The 27,330-nt window shown below is 45.0% G+C and overlaps 1 protein-coding gene across 2 annotated transcripts in view; it reads left to right on the forward strand.

Annotated features, from left to right (window-relative positions):
• PLCB1 (phospholipase C beta 1) overlaps positions 1-27,330 on the forward strand; it is a 739,173-nt gene that overhangs the window by 631,348 nt on the left and 80,495 nt on the right. Inside the window, exons 26-31 of one of the 2 annotated variants that reach the window (XM_063444005.1) lie at positions 552-771; positions 8,809-8,844; positions 9,460-9,640; positions 20,678-20,754; positions 20,847-20,936; positions 22,682-22,739. In XM_063444005.1, coding sequence (XP_063300075.1) covers positions 552-771; positions 8,809-8,844; positions 9,460-9,640; positions 20,678-20,754; positions 20,847-20,936; positions 22,682-22,739 — 662 coding nt within the window. The remainder of the gene's footprint in view (positions 1-551; positions 772-8,808; positions 8,845-9,459; positions 9,641-20,677; positions 20,755-20,846; positions 20,937-22,681; positions 22,740-27,330) is intronic. The other variant, XM_063444006.1, reaches the window with a different exon arrangement.

A 27,330-nucleotide genomic window follows, 5' to 3' on the forward strand; every position in this document is an offset into this window, starting at 1 on the left:
CAGAATTGTTAAGCTGAAAGACTTTCAAATTTTTTAGAGCACGGTTTCATCAGGAGTTCCCTTTCACCCCCACCCCCCATTTTAAGTAGTCAAAGATTTTACAAAGTTTGACCTCTTACCTGGACTATGCTAGGCTCTGCTTCCCTTCTCCACTACAGCCATATGAGCTAAGCTGGGCAGTGTAATTAGTTGATGCTCTCAGTCAATGAGCTAGCCCTGCACTACTTTGCATAGCTCAATAGAGCCAGAAGCTCCTTCTGGCTCTCCTGGTGGCTGAGAGGAGGTAGGAAACTGAATCTGGTGGACCCCCATAAGAAGTCAAACAGCTTTTAAAATGATTTATCTGGTTACAGAGGGTAAACGCCATGACGCACTGTAGTGGTTACTGTGCTCGGAATACTCATTTACTGCTTCACAAACATAAAATGCTCAGATATAGACAATGAGTACTGCTCGAATATGGGACCAGTCAATGAACCAAAAGTGAATAGCTATTGTTTGACTATCAATACATTTAACTGCAAAATATTTTGTTTAAACATTCATTGCAGAAGTGGAAGCTCAGACCATTGATGAACTGAAACAACAAAAGTCTTTTGTTAAACTTCAAAAGAAGCACTATAAAGAAATGAAGGACCTCGTAAAGAGACATCACAAGAAAACCACCGATCTCATAAAAGAGCACACAACGAAGTACAATGAGATTCAGAATGATTACTTGAGGAGGAGGGCAATACTGGAAAAGACTGCCAAACGAGACAGCAAGAAAAAGTAAGTACACATCGGTCTGTCTATCTGAATTATTGTCTCCAATAATGACAAAAAGGAATTTTAAAGGAACACTCCAGTGTCCAGTGTCAATTCCCACTAGATCGTTGGTAAGAGGGTCTGCTCACCAGGAGCTCCACTTCACCCCTGGGAGATCCTCACAAGTAAAGGTTTCCATGCCAGTCCAATGCTTCTCATAGTGCAGGTGTGGCAATCACATAGAGAAACATTGAATCCAGGTAGACCAAATCAAATTCAAATCAATGAACGTTCCTTAAGAAAAAGCTGAGAATGACCACATCCATATGTTTATACTAAAACAGACAGATTATATTCAGTGTGTTAGTTGTCCTCTAGCTATTCTCAGTCAACAATTGGAGAAGATTCTGAAGCACGGAGATTGAGATCTGAGGACACCTTTATTTAGTATTTTGTAAACAGATCACTAAAGAATGTAAAAGTTAGAATAAAATGTACGTGAATATAGTGTAATATACCGTATCGTCAATTTGGATTGATGAGTAATTGTTTATTTACGTACACACAATACTTTGGAGCCTTGAAAAGACTCTGTGGCTGGCGGTACAGTCTTCCTCAGAGGCTCATCCAGGTTTTCCAGAGTCAAACTCACTATTACTACTTAACCCTGCTATTTACTAAGGTGAGAAGTCGATGGTTATAATAGATGAAGTGAAAAAAATCCTCTAAGTCATCTGTTCTGTCAGATCTGATATCTTGGCCTAAAACTTGAAATTTACTCTGAATTCACTTTGAATATTCGCTTTAGGAAATAATCCTGAAGTAAAGGGAAAATAGATGATGGACAATAATGAAAAATGAAAGAATTTTTAATTGATAAATAAAAATAGTTTTAGTAAAATTTTGATGAGAACCCTACTCAAGTACAGTACTTTCAGTTGTTAACTTGTAGTTTATCATAAAATATGTGCTGTTTATTTTCTCTATATGTTTATTTTACTGGGCGATTATTATTATTGCATATCCCACAGTAATGTGTAATAGGTCAATTATAAATACTATTAAAGGAACACTATAGCGTTAGGAATATAAACATTAACTCTAGTGTTCCCCTACATATCTAGGTGTCCACCCCCTTGCAGGGGTTTAAAAGGTAAGTTTTATCTTTTGCTCTCCATACTGCCGCTCCTTATCTTTGTCTGAGATCATCAATGTTGATGATCTCAGCCAATCCAATGCTTCTCCATATAGAAACATTGTGAGGCTTGTGTACATGACCGGCAGAATGCTACGCTGTACCAATCAAATGCATTCAATGAAAGTCATTAGAGCTATAACCAATTTAGCTGTGAATGCCTGTATTCCTGACTGTCATTAGAAGCATGTTAACCCTGAAATGTAAGCACCACACTTTCTGCAAAAGGGCTATGTTTTTTGCGGCAGGTTTGAAATAACAGGGGCATGGTACGCAGACCACTCCATGGGAAGGGTAACAAAAAGCAAGTCAGGGTATAAGGAACAAAGAATACAGATAGCTCCGCTCAAATAACTGCTCAATTAAAAAGAATTGAGTTATATAAAAAAAAAAAAAAAAAAAGGAAAAAGTTCAATAACACAAGAATGGAGACAAACAAAAACAGCATAGCAATGCATTTAGCGATATACGCTCCTTGCATGAATGCATAAAAAGTAGTAATGTGAAAAGTTAAAACAGACCTGGAGCAGACAGACTCTACAAGGTAAAATGGGATGGACTGCAAAAGAAGTCAAAGATCTAGTTTTCCTTAAAATGGGGATTTTCAGAGATTCTTACAGGACTGGTGACAATAGGAAAAAATCGCATTGGGGACGAGATGGTATTTCACAGGTTTTTGGGAAGTTCTGAAGATGGATAATGGATTAAAGGACCACTATAGTGCCTGGAAAACAAACTCGTTTTCCTGGCACTATAGTGTTAATAGGTCCCCCCCCCCACCCTCATGGCCCACCTCCCGCCAGGCTCTGGGGGGGGAGGGGTTAAACACTTACCTTTCTCCAGCACCGGGCTCCCTCAGCGCTGGGAATCTCCTCCCTCTTTCGACGAATGCGCATGCGCGGCAAGAGCTGTGCATGCGCATTCAATCAGTCCATAGGAAAGCATTTATCAATTAAATAATAATGAGACAGCCACTAGAGGCTGGATTAACCCTAATGTAAACATAGCAGTTTCTCTGAAACTGCTATGTTTACAGCTGCAGGGTTAACCCTTTATGGACCTGGCACCCAGACCACTTCATTGAGCTGAAGTGGTCTGGGTGCCTATAGTGGTCCTTTAATAAAAATAAATTAATAGAGAAATTAAAAACTATAGCACGTTACTCATTTCACAATCCACTTTCACCATGTGTTAAATATATTGCCTTTTACATATACATTCCATCTTGTTTTATTTTGCCTGCTCAGATATATTTTCTGCAGTTCAGTCTGTGAATATGTAACAAAACCTGAAATGGGAAGATGCATGCACCAAACATTTCAGCTGAGATACAGTTCTTACATCATAGTTAAAGAATAATTCAAGGTCTGCTACAGCTTTTTTTGGAAGCTGCATACAAATGACTAGCTTATCAACAAATATCACAAATGCTCCTTGTAGCAGAAAATAACATGAAGCACAATGTGGCAATCAGTGTTTTGCTAGAATTTACGGCAAGAGAATTACTGGAGGCTCTGTGTTGGTGATATTGTCGAATGTTTAGATACGGGGGGAAAACATATGCGCTGACTCTGAAAATTATAAAATTGGATATTTCATGTGAACTGTAATGGAAACATAACCATTTTCTCGCTACAGTTGTAGAATTTATTAGCAATAATAGACATATTAAAGTTTATTGCGAGGTGCGGGGGCAGATTTGCTGAAACTGCAGATTTCATTCCAGCCCTAAATAAAGCGCTTTAATGTGAGTAATTCAGCTCTTTTGGTAATTGATATATTCTACCAGCATTACAAAGCATGGGAAAATGTTTTCAAAGACATTTTAATATTTCTTCCGTGCATATAATTTCCTGTTTTTTCTGCAACTAGTTTAGCTGGTTACCTATTCTCGTATATCCAGTGTAGAACCTAAAGATTGTTTGCAAGAAGTGTATAATGCACACACTAAAAAAAATACTTCCTGCAGGGTGATCCAGAAAGGGAAGGCCAGTCCCTGGAGACATCAAATGCAAGAAAGCATAGGTATCCCGGCACACCTGAGGTTTCTTCTAAAAGGCAGTCTTTTATCGTGAACAAAAAAAGTGGAGACAAGGTTTTGGCTCCTCTCTGATTCTTCATCGAGACTTTATAAAGGCTCAGAGAGGTGCCGAAACATTGTCTTCACAGTTTTGTCCTAATAAAATACTGCCTTTTAGAACCTAAAGATTAGCTGGTTTAGTTCTTCAAATCAAAGATACCAAAGGTTAGGTACAGTGAGGGAAAAAAGTATTTGATCCCCTGTTGATTTTGAACGCTTGCCAACTGACAAAGAAATGATCAGTCTATAATATAATGGTAGGTGTATTTTAACAGTGAGAGACAGAATAACAAAACAAACAAAAAAATCCAGAAAAACGCATGTCAAAAAAGTTATAAATTGATTTGCATGTCAGTGAGTGAAAAAAGGGAATGCTCCTAATCTCAGCTTGTTACCTGTATAAAATAAGCAATCAATCAGATTCCAAACTCTCCACCATGGTCAAGACCAAAGACCTACACAAGGCTGGAATGGGCTACAAAACCATTCGCAAGCAGCTTGGTGAGAAGGTGACAACAGTTGGTCCGATTATTTGCAAATGGAAGAAACACAAAATAACTGTCAGTCTTCATCGGTCTTGTGGAGTTTCAGTGATCATGAGAACAGCGAGGAATCAGCCCAGAACTACACGGGAGGATCTTGTTGAGGATCTCAAGGCAGCTGGGACCATAGTCACCAAGAAAACTAGTGGTAACACACTACACCGTAAAGGACTGAAATCCTGCAGCGCCTGCAAGGTCCCCCTGCTCAAGAAAGCTCATGTACAGGCCCATCTGAAGTCTGCCAATAAACATCTGAATGATTCAGAGGAGAACTGGGTGAAAGTGTTGTGGTCAGATGAGACCAAATTTGAGCTCTTTGGTATCAACTCAAGTCGCCGTGTTTGGAGGAGGAGGAATGCTGCCTATGACCCCAAGAACACCATCCCCACCATCCAGAGCCGTCTTTAATATTGATTGGACCCTGGGCAATCATTTTTAGGGTCCCCTGGACCCTGCAACCCCGCCCCCCCCACATAGCGCAAGAGTGGTGAGGATAAATATCCATCTGTTGTACGTTCATCTCCCATGATGCTATGCCAGCTGGGGATCTACCATTTGGCCATCTTTGCAGGGTTGTATTTGTGAGCAGTATTTGTGCGTTTGAATGTAAGCCTGTTTTTGTATAGAGTAGGTGTGTGCATGTAGAGATGCATTTGTACGTACTGTTACTATTGGAATGCAGTCAGGGCCGGCGCTACCATAAGGCGGCCCAGGCGCAAAATCAGGCTGACCGGAAGGAGGGAAGCGCACTGCGCTCCCCTCCAACCGACGACCTAATGTAGCGTGGCCGAGCGCCCGTTTCTGCGGGCACGCAAGGGAGCACTCTCCCATGTGTGCTTCCTCTTCAGCTCCCTCGCGCACCGCACTGATACCGGAGCCGGAAGATGACGTCAGCGTCCGGCGCCGGCATCCCTACGCGGTGCACGAGGGAGCTGAAGAGGAAGCACACATGGGAGAGTGCTCCCTCGCGCGCGCGTGCCCGCCCGCCTACCCGCCCGCCCAGGAGCCCAGCAGCACCACTGGACTCCAGGGAATCCCTTCAGCACTCCAAAAGGTAAGGAGGCTGGGGGATTAAATTTAAAAAAAAAAAAACATGTGTTAGTGTGAGTGTTAGTGTGAGTGTTAGTGTGTGTGTGTCTGCTAGTGAGTGTCAGTGTGTGTGTCTGCTAGTGTCAGTGAGTGTGTCTGCTAGTGAGTGTCAGTGAGTGTGTCTGCTAGTGAGTGTCAGTGAGTGTGTCTGCTAGTGAGTGTCAGTGTGTGTGTCTGCTAGTGTGTCAGTGAGTGTGTCTGCTAGTGAGTGTCAGTGAGTGTGTTACTGTGTGTCTCTTACGGAGTGTGTTTGTGTGTGTATTAGTGAGCCTGTTTGATGTCTGTTAGTGAGTGTGTGTTTGTCAGTGAGAGTGTATGTTTTGTCAGTGAGTGTGTATGTATGTCTGTCGCTGAGTGTGTCTGTCAGTAAATGTGTGTGTCTGTTAGCTGGTGTGTATGCATCTGTTCGTGAGAGTGTGTGTGTCTTCAGCACTTACCTTTCTCTAGCGCCGGACTCCCTTGGCGCTGGGGATCCCTCCGCCTCTCAGCTCCGAATGCTCTTGCCGCGCACGCATTCAAACCGCCCATAGGAAAGCATTACTCAATGCTTTCCTATGGACGTTCAGTGTTTTAGAATAGCGGAAGCTCCTCTAGCGGCTGTCAGTGAGACATCCACTAGAGGCTGGATTAACCCTCGGTGAAACATAGCATGTTTTCAGCTGCAGGGTTAAAACTAGATGGACCTGACACCCAGACCACTTCATTGAGCTGATGTGATCTGGGTGTCTGTAGTGGTCCTTTAAGTGTGTGTGCATCTGCATGCACTGGCGTACATACCGCGGTCACAGGGGTCACAGCCCTGCAACCCCTGCGACCAGGTGCCCGCCGCCATGTGTTGGAGGGGGCGAGGATATGAATGACATCATATCCCTGCTCCCTGTGTACCACACAGCGCAGCTGGCGCCCTGTGATGGGGCTGGGCTGCAGGACAGGACTCCAAGGAGCCAGACAGCATGCATCCAGGGGACAAGATTGAACTGATGTAAGTATGTAATTGTGTATGTCTCTGTATGTATGTATGTCTCTGTATGTATGTATGTATGTAGGTCTCTGTATGCCTGTATGTCTTTGTATGTATGTTTCTGTATGCCTGTATGTCTCTGTATGCCTGTATGTCTCTGTACAAAATGTATGTGTCTGTATGTACAAATGTATGTGTCCGTATGCCTGGATGTCTCTGTATGTTTCTGTATGTCTATGTATGTATGTGTCTGTATGACGGTATGCCTCTGTATGTATGTCTTTATATGCCTGCATGTATGTCTCTGTCTGTGTCTGTATGTCTCTGTATGATTATTTCTGTGTTTGTATGAACCTTATTTTAAACGAGGGGCACCAAAATGCATCTTCGCCTGTGTAACTAAAAATCCTAGCACCGGTCCTGAATGCAGTGGTCTACTTGTATGTAGTGTTGGCAGGGCCGGCCTTAGGGGTGTGCGATCTGTGCAGCCGCACAGGGCGCAATGACAGCAGGAGGCGCCATGGGGCTGACACAGCTTGCAAGTTACACTGCACAAAAGGCTCCTCTCACCTCAGAAATGCAGGACTAATTGAGTGCTCCCTGCAGTGTCTTGACGTCTGAGACAGTGAGTGCACAGAGGGAGACAAACCTGGTGTATTGAGTTCTGGCTGCCCACTCCCGTGCAGGATGTTTCCACTGCAGGAGCAGTGCGTGTCTTGGGAGGCGGAGTTATGTTCTGTCTCCCTATTCCCACACAGAGAATGGCTGCCAGTAAAGAGCTCTGCGAGGCACTGCACAGGAAGGTCAATAGCAATCCCTCCTGTCCAGCACAAACTGCACAAAATAGTTAGTAAATAATATGGGGCACACTCTGGGTAAGAGGAAAGCACACTGTGAGTGAAATATAGATTGTGAGACAGTTAGCCAGCAGAACCTTGATGATGAAATGAGGGAGAGACATGGGGAATAATGGAGACAAAATAGGTTAGAAATGGAGGAGGGATATAATCCTGATGAAATGGAGGGAATAATCCAGACATTTAAAAAGTGTGTGAGCTCCATGCCCAGGAAATCCTAAATGCAGAGTCTGAGAGAATTAGAGCTCAGCACAGGGACCCAGAGCACAGCCATCTACATACAATAGCCACATTAGGAAGCACACACAGCTCCTGGATCTGCACACAATCAGCCTGATCCTCAGTCCACTTCTGGATCTTACCTTCAGCTTAGTCCTGGTGATGCTGGCTAAGGTTGATGGCAGTGAGTGTGAGCTGCAGCTCATTCCAGCTTCTGCTCTCCATGCTGCGGCCTCTTCCTCCTTCCTCCGGTGCGGTGCTCTCTTGTGAAGCTGGGAGGAAGTGATCAACTGTCACTTCCTCCCAGCATCCACTAGAGGGGCCCAGTCATGCTACTAAATGGCTACAACACCAGACCTGGTCCCTGTTCGACCTGCCCCCTCTAAAGTGATGGTAGTGTGCCCATGGGGCAGCTGCTTTGGGTCCCCCAGGAGTAACTGGGCCCAGACAGCTGCCCCGTTTGCCCCGCTGTAAAGACGGCCGTGCCACCGTCAAACATGGAGGTGTCACTCTGTCACTCACTGTTAAAATACACCTACCATTAAAATTATAGACTGATCATTGCTTTGTCAGTGCTTTGTCAGTGGGCAAACATTTAAAATCAGCAGGGGATCAAATACTTTTTTTCCTCACTGTACTCCTGATATCACAAACTAATTACCCTAAAAAAATATATTTAAAATAAAAAAAGCAAATAAAAACATCTTATTTTCGGAAGCCTTACATTGCCTCTCCATCTCCACGGACTTTGCATTATTGTGAGAGATGGGCAAAAATTTGCAGGGATTTCCTGGGTCTTCCATTAATCACGGACCCCTGGCACATATTCTCACTTCTTTCCATTCTTGTGTGGTAGGGCTTGGCATTTAATATATAAGTGTGGGGATGATGATCTTCATTTCATCTTGCTTCATGACAAGCATGTTCGTAAAACCAGGCAAGTCTGTCATGATATGGCTATTCAGGGGGACCTGCACTTTCTTCATGCCTTTTAAATGATGTACCATATCAAATTCACTGTGCAGTTTGGAATCTCTTTGAATGTGTTTTTGTGTTTCCCAAGTAGCTTTGAAGTCCTATGAGAATTGTGTAATTATTTATCATATGCTACTTTTCAGGCAAAACATTCTCAAGTGTTGTTCAGGCTTGATTGCGTAAGCTTCTGTTGATAACGAAGTCGCATGTCTCGGAGGTAGTTTGGCTGGAATGGAACCTAACACCATGTGTATATTAATCTAAATGAGTGCATACAGTCCAAGCACAGTGCATCTTCACAAGTATATTTTGAGGTGTCAGGAGCAGTGCATTAATAAGGAGTGTACTTCTGCTTTTATTGCTCTGTTCCCAGTTCTGTCCCCATAGAGCAACATTTAAGTAATCATGCTGATGTAAATGGGTGACCCACTATCTCAGTAGAAGAGCCACTGTACTGTCAAGATCTTTGAATGAGCAAACCATGGCCATACGACCACCGGCTTCCCAACTTCTATGGTCTACAAGAAGGTCTACACCAAACAGTTTTATAGCTATATGAGCATCTATGAGGATTGCACTTTTTAGGCTTGCTGTGGTGTTGACTTGTTGACCTTCCTTTGTGGGTTTTTTTAATACACTAAAATAAGGTGAGGTACTCAGACTGCAATGTGAGTTTACGTGGGTTTAAATACAAACTTGGTGATTTTTGTTTTATGCTGTTAGGTTCACTATGACAATTCATATCTATGTAGCTGCACAGTTAATACATTCTTTTTGTCCACCTTTTTACGTAGATGTGAAGGTGGCAGTCCTGATCATAATTCTTCAACCGTTGAACAAGATTTAGCTGCGCTGGATGCAGAAATGGCTCAAAAATTAATCGAATTAAAGGAACAGCAGCAGCAACAACTCCTTAATCTCCGCCAAGAACAGTATTATAGTGAAAAATATCAGAAAAGAGAACATATTAAACAGGTTAGTAACATTTTCTTGTATAATGGAAATATAAATCTGTCATTTGCCATTTTAGCCCAATAGGTGTCAGAGTGTAAATATAAATTAGTGTTTTTTAATAAAAAGGTAACGGCGGCTCAAACAACACTCGTGAAGGTTACCTTACATCCCTCACCACAGGTTGAGTTTAATAATTAATATTACAAGTGAGAATGCTTAAAATATCTTGCCCGCTTGCAATATTTCTTGCAGGCGGTCCAGAGTAGGAACATATGTAAAAACACAACAAAAGAACAATACATAGTGCAGATGGCAGTAGTAAATATTCCACAGATAACAAACAAATAGATGCACTCACATGAGGTAGAGCCCATAATTATATGCTCAATTTATGTGCAGTTAAGCCTTTTTTTAACGGTAGCATGCCAGCATTCTTTAATTCTGGTCTTCCAATCTCCAATAGAAAACAGGAACAAATTATAGTGCAGTATATGTGTGTATAAACCAGATAGCCAGAGAAAGATGTCACAGTGTCACCGTACTATTTAAACTTCTAAATTAAATTAAAGTAATGCTTTCCTGTTCTCACATTTAATGGGGAACCTGCAAGGGGAAAGGAGAGGAATTTTGTCTGGACGCACACTTATAAAATCCTGAGATTGCAAAGTGTATCTGTTTATTTCTCATTATTCCTAACATGCCTGTTGTGGAAAGCAAGAAAGGCAATCTGTTCAATGTGTATGTGTTTAATGAATATAATACATTCCTTTATTTTATAGGAAAACCCATTAGAATTTTTTTTTATTACATTTTTTCAAAAAGCAGGAAGAGTGCATATAGTGTAGTCTCATGAAAAGTATCACTTTTAAGACTGTGGGGATTATATTATTATTATTATTATTTTAAATGATTGTTATTTTAGTTGCAGTTAAGGCAGTCAAACATTGATGCAGTCAAGCACCTTACGTGAGCCTGCCCAGAGGCTGAATAAGGCATTATAAAGCAAAGTCACACATCAGAAATTAGGAAGCATACAGGAACAGAACTGCTTCCGTGAATGGCATATCACTTAGGAGAACTACTAATAACCATATGTTAATCAAATATCTTACATGTGTGGGGCAACAGATAGTTGCTACACTGGCAATAAGGGACTTTTTGTCAGTTGTTTAGAGAAGACTGAAACCATGTAAGTAGCCGATGTTGTGCCTATGGCTGCGGGAGTCAAGTCTCAAATTGGCTATCCAAGAAGCGAACACAATCGCTGTTAAGGCGGCCTATAAGTGGATGATAGCCTATCGTGTTTCAACTGTATAATGCATATAAAGTAAGTGAACGTAAAGCTATCTTGTGCAGTGAGGGCCAATCTAAAATGTACAGGCAACCTGCAGGAAGCCGTATGCTTAAGTGGAAAGCGGTATAATAATAAGTACGCATATAAGTGCAGAACCTTTTCAAATAATAGCATTAATAACATGTAATGACCTGTGGTAGATCGTATAGGAAAACTGCTGCATTCAAAAACAATAAAATTGCTTGTGGCATCAATACAGACATGAATCGTGACGGCAATAAATAACTGTGTGCCTGTGTGTCAAACAGATAAGGCAAGCATTGATAGCTATGGTCTGGTAGACCCAGTGGGCCTTAGAAAATCAAAAGTGTGAGTCACTTCAATGAGGATGGTGTGAGTACAGTGCTGGGCTTGACAATCGCGAAATGAAGCCCATGGATCAGCGCAGTCAGGGGAATGGGCCTTGACAGAGCCAAGGAGTAGGCAGGTGGAGCTATAGATTCGGGGGTGGGGTTTAGGGTGGAGCATGCAAAAGGGTGTGGAAAAGTGCGAGTATATTAAGCGGCCATTTTAGCAAACGGCCATTTTAATTCAGAATCCGCACTTACCTGTTAATTGTTTTTGGCAGGTTGTGGGGTTTCTTTTCTTCTGTCTTTCAGATGGCTTCGCTTGAAGAGATCTTGGACGGTGTGAGAGCAGCAGTGAGAGACAGGGGGATGGCTTGGCTACAGCAGCAACTGGCGGCTCCTGGGACCAGCGGTAACCCCCCAGCGGCTGTGGAAAGGCGATCGGTGCGGAGGGCGAGACCGCCCCAGCGGCTGAGCCCGGGCGTGATGCCCGCAGCGCGTCGGAGACGGAGTCCTTCCAGAGAGGCGAGCGGATCATCAGTTAAGGAGGCTGGCCAGTCGGAGCCAACGCAAACGCCGCCGGCCCCGTCTGTGCGACGCGGTGCCGGTAAGGCAAGGGCGGAGAGTAGGCCTGGCACGGTGTCGCGGCCTACCACGAGGAGCGCTGCTCGCAGGACGGCGGGCGGCAAGGCGGCGAAAGTAGCGACGGCCTCCGAGGAGACCGGGACCGCAGAGGATATCGGAGGTGTGGATAGAGCCCAGACACATCCCGGTGAGTCTGCCGCTGGTTTAAATACCGGGCGGCAAGGAAAGGCGCTGGGGATTGGGAGGGACGGGCTGACACCACCTCAGAGGACAGCAAGGGATCCCAGCGGAAGGAGACCTGATCAGGCGGGCGAGACAAGGCCCAGGCAAGGCAGCGGGGGGACAGCAGGACAGGTCACCCAGCTAGGGCCGCAGGACCGACTCAGGGCGACAACGGAAGGGGCTTCTGTTTGTCAGGGCCAGCGCAGCGCTTCCCCAGTGGACGGAGGGGCGGACAGTGAGGGAATGTCCCAGGGGTACGACACACACTCTGACACCGGGGCTAGGAGTGTACGGGAGGGCCATAAATGTTGCTCCCGGGGACGGCATGATTACAGAGACAACCCTAGGCCTATGGAATACAAGAGACGGCGCAGGACTAGCGCCAGGCAAGTCCGGGCAGGGTGTGTCAGGGAAAGGAGCCCGTCTACTGACGGGTGCAGTAGGCAAGGATCAGTCTACAGGGCCAGGAGGAGAGGGGAACGGCGCTGCGAGTCTGGGTCCTCCGACGGGAGCGCTCAAGGACGGCCGGACAGTTCGTACGGCCCAGAGGGCCTGGCTACTAGGCGAGAGAGGCGCAAGGGTGACGATAGGGAACGTATGGAGGAAGGGCGGGTAGAGGGGCACTCGAACAGACTACCCAGGTGTTCTTCTCCCTACAGGTCGCGGAGCGGTACACCTGCGGTCCCGCGGAGGGATCTGGCGGAAAGGAGTCGGCGTCAAAGGGACACCCCGGAGCCGCACGCGGCGGAGGGAAGGAAAACGACCCCGCGGCCTTCCGCGGCCGGAGGATCTGGCGGTGAGTTGCCTGTCATATCACATTCTGATTCCATGTTAACTTGCCTAAAATCATTATTAGACTCATGGGGCGGTGGGGAGGGGGCTTCACCGCAATTTTCGAAGGTATGGGTTCCGGAAGTAGGTTCCGGGACGCCGGGGCAGGCGAAGGGGGCGGTGAGTGGTGTCTCCGGACGGAGCACGCCCGAAACAGGCGACAAGACAGGCTTAAGTTCGGTGGGAGGAGGGGAGGTTTCTGACGCGGCGCGGCAGAATGTACATGTCTCTTTCGCGGGCCCCTTGGGATGTCACCTGAAGTCTGAGGTGAAGGACAGGATTTGGAAGGGTGAGTTCGTAGAGGTTTTTTCTCTCCTTCCTCTGGAGGAGTTCCTCGATCTAAAGGATGAGGATAAAAAGGATGCGAAGAAGGAGGAGGAAGAGAAGAAGCGTAGGTATCGGAAGATACCAAAGACGTTTGCGAACTGGTTGCGGGCTTTTTGCATACTGGCCAGCGTCATCGGGGAAAAGTTTCCCGATCGCTGTTCACAACTTTTTTGCTATTTGGACGGGATAGGGGACGCTTACCGGACGTATGGTGGGATTGCTTGGTGGAAATACGATGAGCAGTTCCGCCAACATTTAGCAGCGAACCCGAACATGAGATGGGATCAGATGGATCTCCCCCTGTGGATGCGGCTCATGATGGCGCAGAAGGCTGCGCCCTTTCACGGGGCGGCCGGTGCAGCACCTGGAGGAGCGGCGCCGGCCGGACAAAAGAAGGGTTTCTGCTGGCTTTTCAACGAGGGCCAATGTAAATGGGGCTCGTCGTGCAGATTCAAACACGAGTGTTCCGGTTGCGGCGGTACACATGGAGTCAACAGGTGCTTCAAGAGAGGCAAATCGACTAGCGGGGGAGGTCCCAGTGGCGCCACGGCTCCTGCCGCTGCCACTGGGGGCAACTCCGGTGAGGGTAGGCGAGATGCTGCCATGGCTAAAGCGCTACGCTAATCGGGCTGACGCGGAATTTTTGAGGGAAGGATTCACGGAGGGGTTTAAGATACCGTTTAAAGGGACAGGGTCAGGGACTTTATGTTTGAATTTACGTTCCGTTCGGGATCACCCAGGGGTGGTGCGGGACAAATTGATGGCGGAGGTACGGCTTGGCAGGATGGCGGGACCCTATGCGGTCCCACCTTTGCCGAATTTGAGGGTGTCTCCGTTGGGGGTGGTCCCCAAGAAGGAGCCAGGCAAATTTCGGTTGATACACCATTTGTCTTACCCAAAAGGGGCGTCCGTTAACGACGACATTGACGCGGCCCTGTGCTCTGTGTCATACGCGTCATTCGATCATGCGGTGGAGTTGGTACGGAGAGCGGGGCCGGGAGCGTTGATGGCGAAGGTGGACGTGGAGGCGGCTTTCAGGTTGCTTCCTATTCACCCGACATGTCACCACTTACTGGGTTGTTTCTTTGATGAGGGTTTTTTCGTGGATCTGTGTTTGCCCATGGGCTGCTCTATTTCTTGCTCGTACTTTGAAAAGTTCAGCTCTTTCTTTGAATGGGTGGTGCGTCTGGAGTCGGCGGGGGGTGCAGTAGTGCACTATCTGGACGACTTTTTGTGTGTAGGTCCGGCAGGGTCCGATCGTTGTGGGCAAATACTAGGGGTGTTGCAATGGGTGGCACGGGTCTTTGGGATCCCGTTGGCGGCGGAGAAGACGGTAGGCCCGACGGTATGCTTGAGCTTCCTAGGGCTGGAAATAGATTCGGTGAAGGGTGAATGTAGGTTGCCTTTGGATAAACTGACAGCGCTCCGCCAGCGGGTGGGGGTAGTCAGGGGTTCGAAGAAGGTGACCTTGAGGCAGTTACAGTCCCTGCTGGGGAGCTTGAACTTTGCTTGTAAAGTGATCCCTATGGGGAGGGTTTTTTGCAGGCAGATGGCTCGAGCAACCTGCGGGGCGCGATTGCCAGGTCATTATATCAGAGTCTCCGCGGCAATGAAGGCGGATCTGGATGTTTGGTTGTGTTTCTTACAGGAGTTCAATGGTCGGGTATATTTTAGGGAAGAGGCGACGTCTTCAGAAGCGATAGGCTTATATACGGACGCTTCCGGGAGCGTAGGTTTCGGGGCCTACTTGGCTGGGAGATGGTGCGCGGAAGAGTGGCCAGAGGCGTGGAAAGAAAACGCCTTGATCAGGAACCTTGCCTTCCTTGAACTCTTTCCCGTGGTAGTGGCGGTATCTTTATGGGGCGAAGAGCTCGCGAACAGGAAGGTGATCTTTCATTCTGATAACATGGCGGTGGTGCAGGCAATTAATAATATCTCGGCTTCTTCGCTGCCTGTGGTACGGTTGTTGAGGCGTTTGGTGCTGCTGTGCATGTCTTGGAATATTGTGTTTAGGGCGAAACACGTCCCGGGATTGTTGAATGTTATCGCTGACGCCTTATCTCGTTCGCAGTGGGAACGTTTTCGGGCAGCGGCGCCGGGTGCTCAGGAGACAGGTCAGTCATGCCCGGCGGAGATGTGGCGGCTCGGGACGTCTTGCTTGGGGGCTTTATAAGAAGTTCCCTGGCGCCCGGAACGTGGACTGCCTACACCAAGGTATGGTATGAATGGGAGGAGATGATGGGGCAGTCTGGAGGGGCGAATTCGCCGGCAGGTAGGTTGGACACGCTTTTGTGGTTGTTGTGTCGGTTATTCGCGGGAGGGGCTTCTCCCGCGAAGGTGGACCGTTACATGTCAGCACTGGCATTTTGGTTTAAATTCACGGGTAAGGAGGATATTACAAAAACTTTTTTTGGTGAAGCAGGTGTTGAAAGGCTTTCGTAAAGGACGTAGGTCTGTAGACTCGAGACGGCCTGTGTCGTTTAACATTCTACAAGGCCTGGTTGACAGGCTGCATGACGTTTGCACATCTGCGTTTGAAGCGCTCTTGTTTACCGTAGCTTTTGTTTGGGCGTTTTTTGGGGCTTTCCGCATCGGCGAACTGGTCAGTTCTAATAAGTCCGGGGTGACGGGGATCAGGTTCGAGGATGTGTGGCTGGGACAGGACAAGGTCGAGATACGCCTGAGGCACTCCAAGACGGACGTCTTTGGGCGAGGTAAGACGATAAGTTTGTTTGCGTTGCCAGGGTCGGCAGTCTGCCCAGTAGCGTGTGGGCACAAATACTTGGGCGTGCGCCCTCAAAGCTCTGGGTGCTTCCTCGTTCACGAGGATGGTCTTGCGCTGTCGCGCTTCCAATTTGTCAGGGTATTCCGCATGGGGCTGCAACAACTGGGTTTGCATCCCATGCAATTTGGGACTCATTCATTTCGCATAGGGGCTGCAACGGAAGCAGCACGGCTCGGACTCGGGGATGACCGGATTAAACAGATAGGTCGGTGGGAGTCCGCGCGCTTTAGGACTTATGTGCGAACAGATAAGTTGGTTTGAAAAGGGTGTCTGGTTGGGTTTGAGTTGTGGTGTCGATGCTCTGCTAGTTTATAACTTGTGTTTCTTTACAGGTCGGGTTGTATGGTTGGTGGGTCACTCCTACGTTTATTGGGCGCAGAAGAGGGCCGCAGTTCGGAGGAATGGAGCACAACTGGGCTTTCTTCAGGACACTGTACAGTTACAATGGTTTGGTTTTCGTGGTTTCAGCTGGCAGAGCATTAGTGGAGTGATTTTTGGTAAATTGTTGGAAGGCAATTCTCCGGACGTAATACTGATACATGGTGGGGGTAACGATTTGGGGCTTATCCCTCAGAGGGAGCTAATTAGGAGAATGAAACGGGATTTGGATCGCATCCGGGAGCGGGTGCCGGGGGTGGTTATAGTGTGGTCTGAGATGGTGCCTAGATTTAATTGGAGACACGCCAGGGACACAGCGGCGGTGTCGAGATGCCGGGGGAAGGTTAATAAGGCCATGTCAGTTTTCGTTAGGAGGTCAGGCGGGGTCCCGGTAAGGCATTGGGAGCTAGAGGGTATGTTACCAGGGTATTATCGTAAGGACGGGGTGCACCTTTCGGAGGTAGGTTGTGACTTGCTAAACCTCGGTTTTCAGGAAGGGATCTCCCGGGCCCTATTTCTGTGTGGTGGGGGGCGCTCGAGACATTAAGGGATCAAGTCTCGGGCTGTGGCGGGATAGGGCTAGGGTAATTGGGATGGAAGTGGATTAGCAAGTGGCTAGGCTAAGCTTAAGTTGAATTAGGCCAGAGTTGGAAGTGGTCTGTTGGTTCGAGCTCATCGGTGGCTCCGAACCTGGTGGTGTAGGGGTGTCTCGGTACACCCCTACAGTTAATAAAGTTACAATTATGGGGCCTCTTTGGTAGGCCGTGTGTTATATATTTATGTGTTATTTATATTGTTATATATTGTTTATGGTATGGGGTCATTGTCTGGGTTAATGCTGTACGGATGGGGGTGGGGGTAAATTAATTTATTTGGCAATGACCCCAATTTGTTATCTTGTTTATGGAAAAATTTAAATAAAGCTGTGGACTTTTATTTTCCAACAGAAAATTGGTGTCTGTGTTTATTGGTGGGTTATGGGGAAGAAAATGCCACAAGCCGAATAACGACTGTGCGCATGTCATGAAGCCCATGGATCAGCGCAGTCAGGGGAATGGGCCTTGACAGAGCCAAGGAGTAGGCAGGTGGAGCTATAGATTCGGGGGTGGGGTTTAGGGTGGAGCATGCAAAAGGGTGTGGAAAAGTGCGAGTATATTAAGCGGCCATTTTAGCAAACGGCCATTTTAATTCAGAATCCGCACTTACCTGTTAATTGTCCCTCCCACCCTCCCTAGGTTTTTAGCAGGTCCCGTTTTGTCACAGCGGCGGGATAGGGCTAGGGTAATTGGGATGGAAGTGGATTAGCAAGTGGCTAGGCTAAGCTTAAGTTGAATTAGGCCAGAGTTGGAAGTGGTCTGTTGGTTCGAGCTCATCGGTGGCTCCGAACCTGGTGGTGTAGGGGTGTCTCGGTACACCCCTACAGTTAATAAAGTTACAATTATGGGGCCTCTTTGGTAGGCCGTGTGTTATATATTTATGTGTTATTTATATTGTTATATATTGTTTATGGTATGGGGTCATTGTCTGGGTTAATGCTGTACGGATGGGGGTGGGGGTAAATTAATTTATTTGGCAATGACCCCAATTTGTTATCTTGTTTATGGAAAAATTTAAATAAAGCTGTGGACTTTTATTTTCCAACAGAAAATTGGTGTCTGTGTTTATTGGTGGGTTATGGGGAAGAAAATGCCACAAGCCGAATAACGACTGTGCGCATGTCAAGGAGAAAAATAATAATAATAATTATAAAAAATAAATAAATACAAATAAATATAAATTACGCCTTTCCTCCGCCAAATAATTAACTGTGTCTTAACAGCCCTCGGGTAGTATAATCGTGGCAAAGGGCTGTCCGCATCGCCCCTGTCTGAGGCCCTCCTGGGCGCCGAGCCCCCTTCCGTCTCTCCGAGACCAGTCCTAACCCACCAGCAGAGTGTTCCGGAGTGCTGTGGGCACTCGAACGGCAAACAGTCCATCGAACCCCCCCATGAGGCCGTAGACTATTCACCCCCTGCACCTCTCCAGCACCTCCTGTTTCTCAGTGAGGCAATAGCCGGGGATTATATTCTTTTTTGTTTTGCGTTCCAGTGTTAAAGTATGCCGTGTTTTGATTGACATAATTGGAAGAGGTGGGAGTTATAATGCGGTTATTTTTATCTTGTTTTTATGCTCCCTTTACTTGTTAACTCTGATAGGAGTGGAGGTTGAAAGGTAAATGCTACAATAAAAACAAATACACTTTACACCCTGTACTTCAATTGGCTCTAGTTTCTAGTTTTATCATCAAGAGGTAAATGTTCCTGTTCCCTGTGGGGGTAACACATATTGGAGAAACGGTTCTCTTTTTCTGTATATAATCATATTTCCTTTTTTTACCTTTTCGCACTACTTTCTGGTACCAAAGCCCCTTTTAACCAAGATCATCCTACTAGGACAGGGGTGTCCAAAAGGTCGATCCCCAGAAATACAACTCCCTTGATGCTCTGCATGCCTTTAGAATGCCTTTACAATGACAAAGCATCATGGGAGCTGTAGTTTTGAAACATCTGGTGATCTACCTTTTGGGCACCCCTGTACTAGGATAATGTGTTCAAACCAACATCCTAATTTTAGGGCTAGTTAAAAAAAATATCTATCTGAATTTTATCAAATTTGTCAAAACATTAAATAAGTAAAAAAGAAAAAAGAAACAATATAAAAACTATGAAAGAACGAGAATACAAAATAAAATAAAATGAACATAACATGGATAACTTCCTGCTTGATGTGTTTCTGCTCACAGATTCCTAAATGTAAAACAAACCTCATCAAGTGTCTTTATATTTAGCCTTAATAGCAACTTCATTGTAAAGAGACAAACTATTCTTTCTTTTTTTTTCACCTTAAAAAGTACCACACACATCAAGCAATTAATTTACTTATTTTAAAGTCAATTTACGTTCCTGAATTGTTTAATTATCTTCTGTGTTTCTGCAATGTACTTGGAGTAAGGAACAATTAAAATATCCCCTTGGGCTCCGTTTAAATTAATATTTATTCAGAATCTAAAACAACCTTTTAGATAAATGTGCCAACTGTTCTTGTAACTGGTTTTGATTGATGAATTCTCCTATTCTTTTAAATAAGGAAAAACAATAGACAATCACAATTTAAGTCCATTAAGGCCATTAAGGCTCCAATTATTCAGTTGAGCTCCATTTTGGTTGCATAGCTGTGGCATTGGCCTATCTAAAAAGCACAACCTACAGGTTATATTTTTACCAAGATAGTATGGTATTTGGATTAATTGATGGATGGGTGAATGGATGGATGGACAGATACATTTCTATAGATCCCACCTCTCATGCAGTCATCCACCTCTCTCATCGTTTCCAAAACTTCTGAAGACAAATATCTTTACCGAAACATTCTCAATAACTCATTCCTCTGGTTGGCTCCCCTCAGTTCACCTGATACACTCCCTTACACATTTCCCACTCTCCCAACCTGTGCAACTTTCATCCTGGTCCTTACCTTCCCTAGCCATTAACAAATTAGTTTTGCTCAGAAAAATATATACCATAGCTCAATGGGACTTTAATGTTCTATGTAACCTTGCTGTCATTGTATGTTCAATAATTTACTGTAATTGTTATTTAGTCTAACATGATTTATCCTCTAACTATTACCTCTAAGTATACTGCAACTCAATTACTTTATCAAACATTTATTTTCGCCCATTGTATAATTTGTTAATCTACGTAAAGCATCCTGAAATAGTGAAATACATAAAAAAAAAGACTCAAGCACTTACATCTCCAAAAACAAACTCCACAGATTACTAAACATACCCATCGAAAATATCTGAAATATAGTCACTAAATTGTAGCAAATTAAAAACCAAATTGAAAACTTTTTCAAAAATAGTTGACAGTTTTTTTCAAGTCACCACCATTCACTGTCTGGGGCAGTGGTAAGCAACCTTTTGCACCCCAGATGTTTTATACTACATTTCCCATAATGCTCTTGCATCCCTAATGCTGGCAAAGAATCCTGTCGTCCACAGCATCTGGAGTGCCGAATGTTGCTTACCCCTGGTCTAGGGATTAATCTCTATCAGTGTAGTATGGTTAAAAGAAAAACAACAACAAAAATATATAATTTTGTTGATTTGATATGGTGCAAATATAAAATAAAAAATGTTGAATACAATCTCATACATTAATTATTGTGCTCACATAAAACCCAGGGATTGTTGAACTTGCTATTATTGTGCCATTTTATTTACGTTGTACATCTTTATATTGCAGCTAATTCAGAAACTGACTGATGTGGCCGAGGAATGTCAAAACAACCAGTTGAAAAAACTGAAAGAAACTTGTGATAAGTAAATAGATTTTTTTATTTTTTTTTAATCTTATAAAGCACTACTCTTGTACACGGAACACACATTCACCTTCTTTATTTCCTTATATTCAGAGAGAAGAAAGAGCTGAAGAAGAAAATGGACAAGAAAAGGCAAGAAAAAGTTACAGAAACAAAATCAAAGGATAAAAATCAAATGGAAGAGTGAGTAGTTTTATATCTAGAAAGATTTCATGCTAAACTATTTTAAAAGGGATGTAAAAAGTTCAGCGAGTAGAATTAACGCCACTGGCAACCAAAAACAAGAAGCATTAGGCCAAACTGCCACCAAAACTCCAAAAAAAATTAATTAAAAAAGATAAAAAATACATTTAGTAATGACCTTAGCTACAGCACCCTTTAAAGTTACACTCCAAATCCCTAAAGCACTTTAGCTTGCTGAACTGTTTTATGTGTGAAGAGTCTGTCCTCTACAAAAAGTGTAGATTTCAATAGAAATTGGCACTTTTAGAAATTAACTCTGTTACAACCCAGTGGCTGCCAATCAGAAAACCACTCATGTTACCTGGTTTGGTTAGCTCAGTGGAGCTAAACTTAAGAGGCAGACAATTACCCAGAGAACATGCATTGCAAAGACTTCTTATTGAGCTGCATTGGGAAACCTGTGATTGGACAGTCACAGAAAGTCTGGGAGGGGTTTGAAGGGGAGGGTTTGCAAAGGCTGCAGGCAAGAGATTTGCAGCTTTTGCAAGCTGTTTTAATATATACCTCAATGAATAAAGTGTAATTAAATGCATGCATGTTTTCATGGGAGTATATCTATTATAGTTTTGTTTTGTATTTGGGCAGTGGAGTGTCTCTTTAAAACTTATGAAAACAGAGCCAAAAAGCTCTCTACCCAGTTCTAAATCAGTCGTTAAATGGGCTCACTACATCATTTCTTAGACCTTCATTTTTTTAGACCTTAAACATTCACTGCGCATGTTAAGTCTCCCTACCAATTGTGACATGTTGTTTTAGTTTACTCCAATTCAGGTAAGTAATAAATATTTTAGAAATGTACTTACTGCATTTTACTGGAGCCTATTAGGGTAACAATTATGGAAATTGAATATCTGGTATAGTGCCAAAACAAGCCTTCTTCAAGCAGTAAGTGTGGCAGTTTATAAGAAAGTGAATTGGTGTAATAGAAATCTGGGATTGTCCCATTTATTTAGTGAGCTACATAAAGTACTCAGTTAGTAATAAAACAATGTACAGCACCGAAATATAATCTCTGGTACTCCCAGTCCTCTGCTAACCCAATCAGTTTCCTCTGCAGAATACGTTTAAATGAAAGTCCACAAATCAAAATCTTTTATTTTTTTTCTTTCCTGTAAGAATTCCATTCAATACAGTGATTGCCTACAGTTTCTTTGAATAAAGCAAATTCTGCAGCGGAAGCTGTCAAAATGTGTCCTAAAGCAATATATACATTTTTAATATTGGATTGTTCCTCGCTTGGTATTTAAAAAATGGCAATAAAGGAACCTGCTATCCCATCTGGACTCCCATGATGCTTTGCATCTCATTGAATTGGACTGGGTGCAATACCCCTGTTATGTTAGCCCTGCAGCTGCAATGTTTACATTGCAGGGTTAAGCCTATCTCTAGTGGCTGCATACCAGAGAGATGATAGAGGCCCCTCCTGGCCTTTCACAGAGTTTGACTCCACGAAACGATGCTGGACGTTTTCACGCTTTGCATGAGGACATTGAGTGTCTTCTAAATTCCCATAGGAAAGCATGCGCATTAGGCTCACCCCATGTTTTGATGTCGTCATCGGGGGAGGGGGAGAGGGATACTATACTATAGTATACCAAATCATATTAGTTACAAACTAGATCATTTTTGCCTTGTTTTGTAATGTTCCTTCAACAAAAGGTAATGGTTGTATTTGTTTATCACAGGGAGAAGACAGAAATGATCCGATCATATATTCAAGAAGTGGTTCAATATATTAAGAGGGTATGTGTATATATGCATGTGTATATATGTGGTTACATTTTATGTATGTATGTAGTTAAGTTTTATGTGTTTAACATTTATACAGTATTATAGTCATGCATTTGGATTCATTTATAGTAAAGACAGTTAATCAAAATAATTACTTACCCCAGTAGGAACACCAAAACTGGTGCACTCCCCATAAATTACTTTCTATACATCTTGGAGAAATAGGTATACATTTTACACCACTGTAAAGTGATAAGCAGGGTCGGTGCAAGGATTTCTAGCTACACATTGCATTTTTCCGCCCCCACCTCCCCTTAAAAAAATGCATCTTCACCTGTGTGTCTTGTTGTAACCCCCCCCCCCCCCCACACCTTTTGAATTTCTTACCCCTTTTGTGCTCTAGTGTATTTAATTCCCCCTTTAGTGTCTTACAACTCCCTTTGTATGTATCTTACTTCCCCCCAGCCCCTTTGTGGGTCTGTTACCTCCAGACCCTTTCTTTGTCTCTTTCTTACCCCAGCCCTTTTCTTTGTCTTCTTCTCCGTCACAGTCACTCTGTGTGGCTCTTTTTCCCCACAGTCCATTTTGTGTTATCCTCCCCTCCATATCCCTTTGTGCGTCTTTCCTCCCAAGCCACAGGCACACAGGCATCGTTTTTCAGGCACACATTCAAAGTCATACAGGTACACTGTCATACAAACACAGAAATAATCATACAGCGACATACAGACACAGAGACATGCAGTCGGAGACATACAGACAAATAGGCAGACACATACAGACACACAGACATACAGCATACAGAGACATGCAGGCATATAAACAGGCAGAGACATAAACACATACAGACATACATGCATACAGAGACATGCAGGCATACAGAGACATATAAACATACAGAGAAATACATGCATACAGAGGCATCCTGTCATACAGACACATACATACATACATACATACAGGCATACAAAGACTTACAGGCATATAGAAACACATACATACAGAGACATACAGACATACAGAGACATACACACATGCATACAGAGACATACAGGCATACAGAGACATGCATGAATACAGAGGCATACCGTTATACAGACACATACATACAGGCATACAGAGACATACAGGCATACAGAAACATACATACAAAGACATACAGACATACAGAGTGTCACGAACCTGGGCTATTGGCCCAGCCGAGACAGTGGGGAAAGTGTGGAAGTGAAATAGTTAATGACACTAGACCCCTGGTTACCTGTTGCTAGTCCCAGAAACAACTAAATTAACCCCTGCAATACCTTCTCCACTTACACCCTAGTACACACTTTACTGCCACCACCAAGACTTTATATCCAGGCGTCTTAGGTTACCCCACACACAGTCGAATAATAGTATCACAACCTTACTTTACTGATTAGACATATATAATTAACCCTATTGGTAACGTGTTTACCTGAGCTTTCCTCAGGAGAGTGAGCTCATAGAGAACAGAGACACAAGCTGATTAAGTAAACATTTAATCTGACAAAAAGGATTCACAGTGCTGGGTACAAAAATACAGAAATAAATGACATACAGAAACACAGATAAGAAATTGCAAAACACAAGAGATCCTTATATATATATATATATATATATTTACCACTTATATATAATTCTTGTGGGAGATTCCGATGTTAAAGTTATTGTAATACTTCCGATGGATTTGGAGTGGAACTCAACTGCAGAAATAATTAGGAGACACCTTAAAGGATTATCAGAACAATTTATTAGGATTTAAATAGAACAATTCTTCATTAAGGAATTTTACTTGTAGGTAGATTGCTGAGAACAGTTACTGTAACTTTAATGATTACAATATGAATATAGTTTGATAAGTTAATGTAGCTTTAAGGAATGCAATATGAATACAGCTTTATAAGCAGAGTTCCTGTAGCTTTAAGGAATGCAATATAAAGATAGTTTGATAAGTTAATGTAGCTTTAAGGAATGCAATATGAAGACAGCTTGATAAGCAGAGTATATGTAGCTTTAAGGAATGCAGTATGAAGATAGTTTGATAAGCAGAGTTTCTGTAGCTTTAAGGAATGTTATATGAAGATAGCTTGATAAGAAAGTTCCTTTAGCTTTAAGGAATACAATATGAAGATAGTTTGATAAGCAGAGTTCCTGTAGCTTTAAGGAATGCAATATGAAGATAGCTTGATAAGCAGAGTTCCTGTAGCTTTAAGGAATGCAATATGAAGATAGCTTGATAAGCAGAGTTCCTGTAGCTGTAAGGAATGTTATATGAAGATAGCTTCATAAGAAAGTTCCTTTAGCTTTTAGGAACACGAGCATGAATTTAGTTACTTCTATTTATAAGGAAAGTTCATAGGATGAATCCAAGTAAATAAGTCATATTAGGAAGGCACTTAGAGAAAGCTGGAGTGCGAAACAGAATGGTAATCATCCAACAGTATAACTTGCGTTTAAGATGATGAGCTTTGAGAAGCAAAGTGAATCCTAAGGCAGTCCGAGTCAATTGGAAGAAGGGGGGAGATCAGCGGTTACAACAGTCCAGGTTTGGTACACGTAGTCACAGGGGAGGGCTGGCAGCCTTTGGCCTGGGGGGCAAATCCAGTCAAGTGGCCCATTGCACCAAGAGGAGAGTAAAAACACCTTTCCCATGTGATTGAAAGGGGGGCGGGGGGAGCAGTCACCTAAACAGACACTCAATGACAAGCACAAACACACTTGCTGATTTGGCGCACACTAAAAAACACAAACTCACTGACAGGCACACGCACACACTCACTGACAGGCACACAGAAACACACAGAAAGACACACTGTTACAGGCATACTGACACACACACACACACAGGCATACTGGCTGACATACACACACACAAACTGGCACACACAGAGACATACTTGCACGCACACACAGACATACTGGCGCGCACACACACACAGACATACTGACACACACATACACCCAAACTTTACACTTTTAAAACCAGTAGACAGTGGCTGAGTAAAGGGACAGGGCTGTAGTGGGGGGACAGGGGCTGTAGTGGAGGGTATAAACTGTAATTGGGGGGTTTAGGAAATGTAGGGGGGGATAGGGGCTTAAGTAGGTTGATGGCTACAATTTGGGAAAGGGGTTGTGGTGTGGGTGATATGGGTTGCAATTGGGGGAAGAGGAGCTGTAGTGGGGATGTTATGGGGCTGTAGTGGGAGGCATGGGGCTGAGAAAGGGGGCAGGAGCTGAGAGTGGTAAAAAAGGAGCAGGGAAAGGGTGGGACAGAGCCTTACTAAGGGACCAGAGCCTGACTAAGGGACAGGGGATGGCTGAGGAGGGGGGCAGGGATTGAGGAGGGGGGGAGGGGCTGAGGAGGGGGACAGGGGCTGAGGAGGGGGACAGGAGCTGAGGAGGGGGGGCAGGGCTGAGAAGGGGACAGGAGCTGAGGAGGGGACAGGGGCTGAGGAGGGGGACAGGGGCTGAGGAGGGGGGGCAGGGCTGAGGAGGGGACAGGGGCGAGGAGGGGGGCAGGGCTGAGGAGGGGGGGCAGGGCTGAGGAGGGGGGGAGAGAGGGGGCAGGGCTGAGGAGGGGGGAAGAGAGGGGGCAGGGCTGAGGAGGGGACAGGCGCTGAGGAGGGGGGCAGGGCTGAGGAGGGGGGAAGAGAGGGGGGCAGGGCTGAGGAGGGGGGAAGAGAGGGGGCAGGGCTGAGGAGGGGACAGGGGCTGAGGAGGGGGGGCAGGGCTGAGGAGGGGGAAGAGAGGGGGCAGGGCTGAGAAGGGGGCAGGGTCTGAGGAGGGGGGCAGGGCTGAGGAGGGGGGAAGAGAGGGGGCAGGGCTGAGGAGGGGACAGGCGCTGAGGAGGGGGGAGGTAAGGCTGAGGAGGGGGGAGGTAGGGCTGAGGAAGGGTGAGGTAGGGCTGAGGAGGGGGAAAGGGGGTGGCAGGGCTGAGGAGGGGAATAAAAAAAAACTAAAGTGTATTTTCCCCCTCCCTGAGTCTTACCTTAGGCCAGGGAGGGGTGGGCAGCAGCCAGCATACAGCAACAGTCAGTGAAGTCTGGAGCCTGCAGTGAGTGGAGTCGGCCAGGCCTCTCCTGATGATGTCAGGAGGAGGGGGCGTGGCTTCCTCTGCTCTTCTCCCAGACTCCCCAGCGGTCCTGTGAGAAGAGCAGTGAAAGTCACACCCCCTCCTCCTGACATCATCAGGAGAGGCCGGCCGACTCCACTGACTGCAGGCTACAGGAAGAGTGAGGTAAGTTGAAAGATCTGAGTCCTCAGCCACAGGCTTTCCTTTTTTTGCTGGATGTGGGCAGCCCTGGCCCCTGGGTTTAGGGCGGCCTGGGGGGCAATTGCCTCCCTGCCCCCCTTCCCAGCCCGCCCCTGCGTAGTCAGTAGAAGGTGAGAGCTTGATTGTAGCCAGTCTGATTTAGCAGTAAGCTTTCAAAATAATCAAGCACCTTGAATCAGGCATGGTCCCTGTAAGTAGTGTGAGGAAGCATGTGTCAGAGAAGGGGGCGTGTCATTGGTCTGTGAACCCGGAAGTGTCAGATATCTGAGAAGCCGATAGTTAAGTTCTGACAATTATCCAAGTAGTTGT

The sequence above is a fragment of the Pelobates fuscus genome, chromosome 2 (assembly GCF_036172605.1).
Source record: "Pelobates fuscus isolate aPelFus1 chromosome 2, aPelFus1.pri, whole genome shotgun sequence".
NCBI classification, from domain to species: Eukaryota; Metazoa; Chordata; class Amphibia; order Anura; family Pelobatidae; genus Pelobates; species Pelobates fuscus.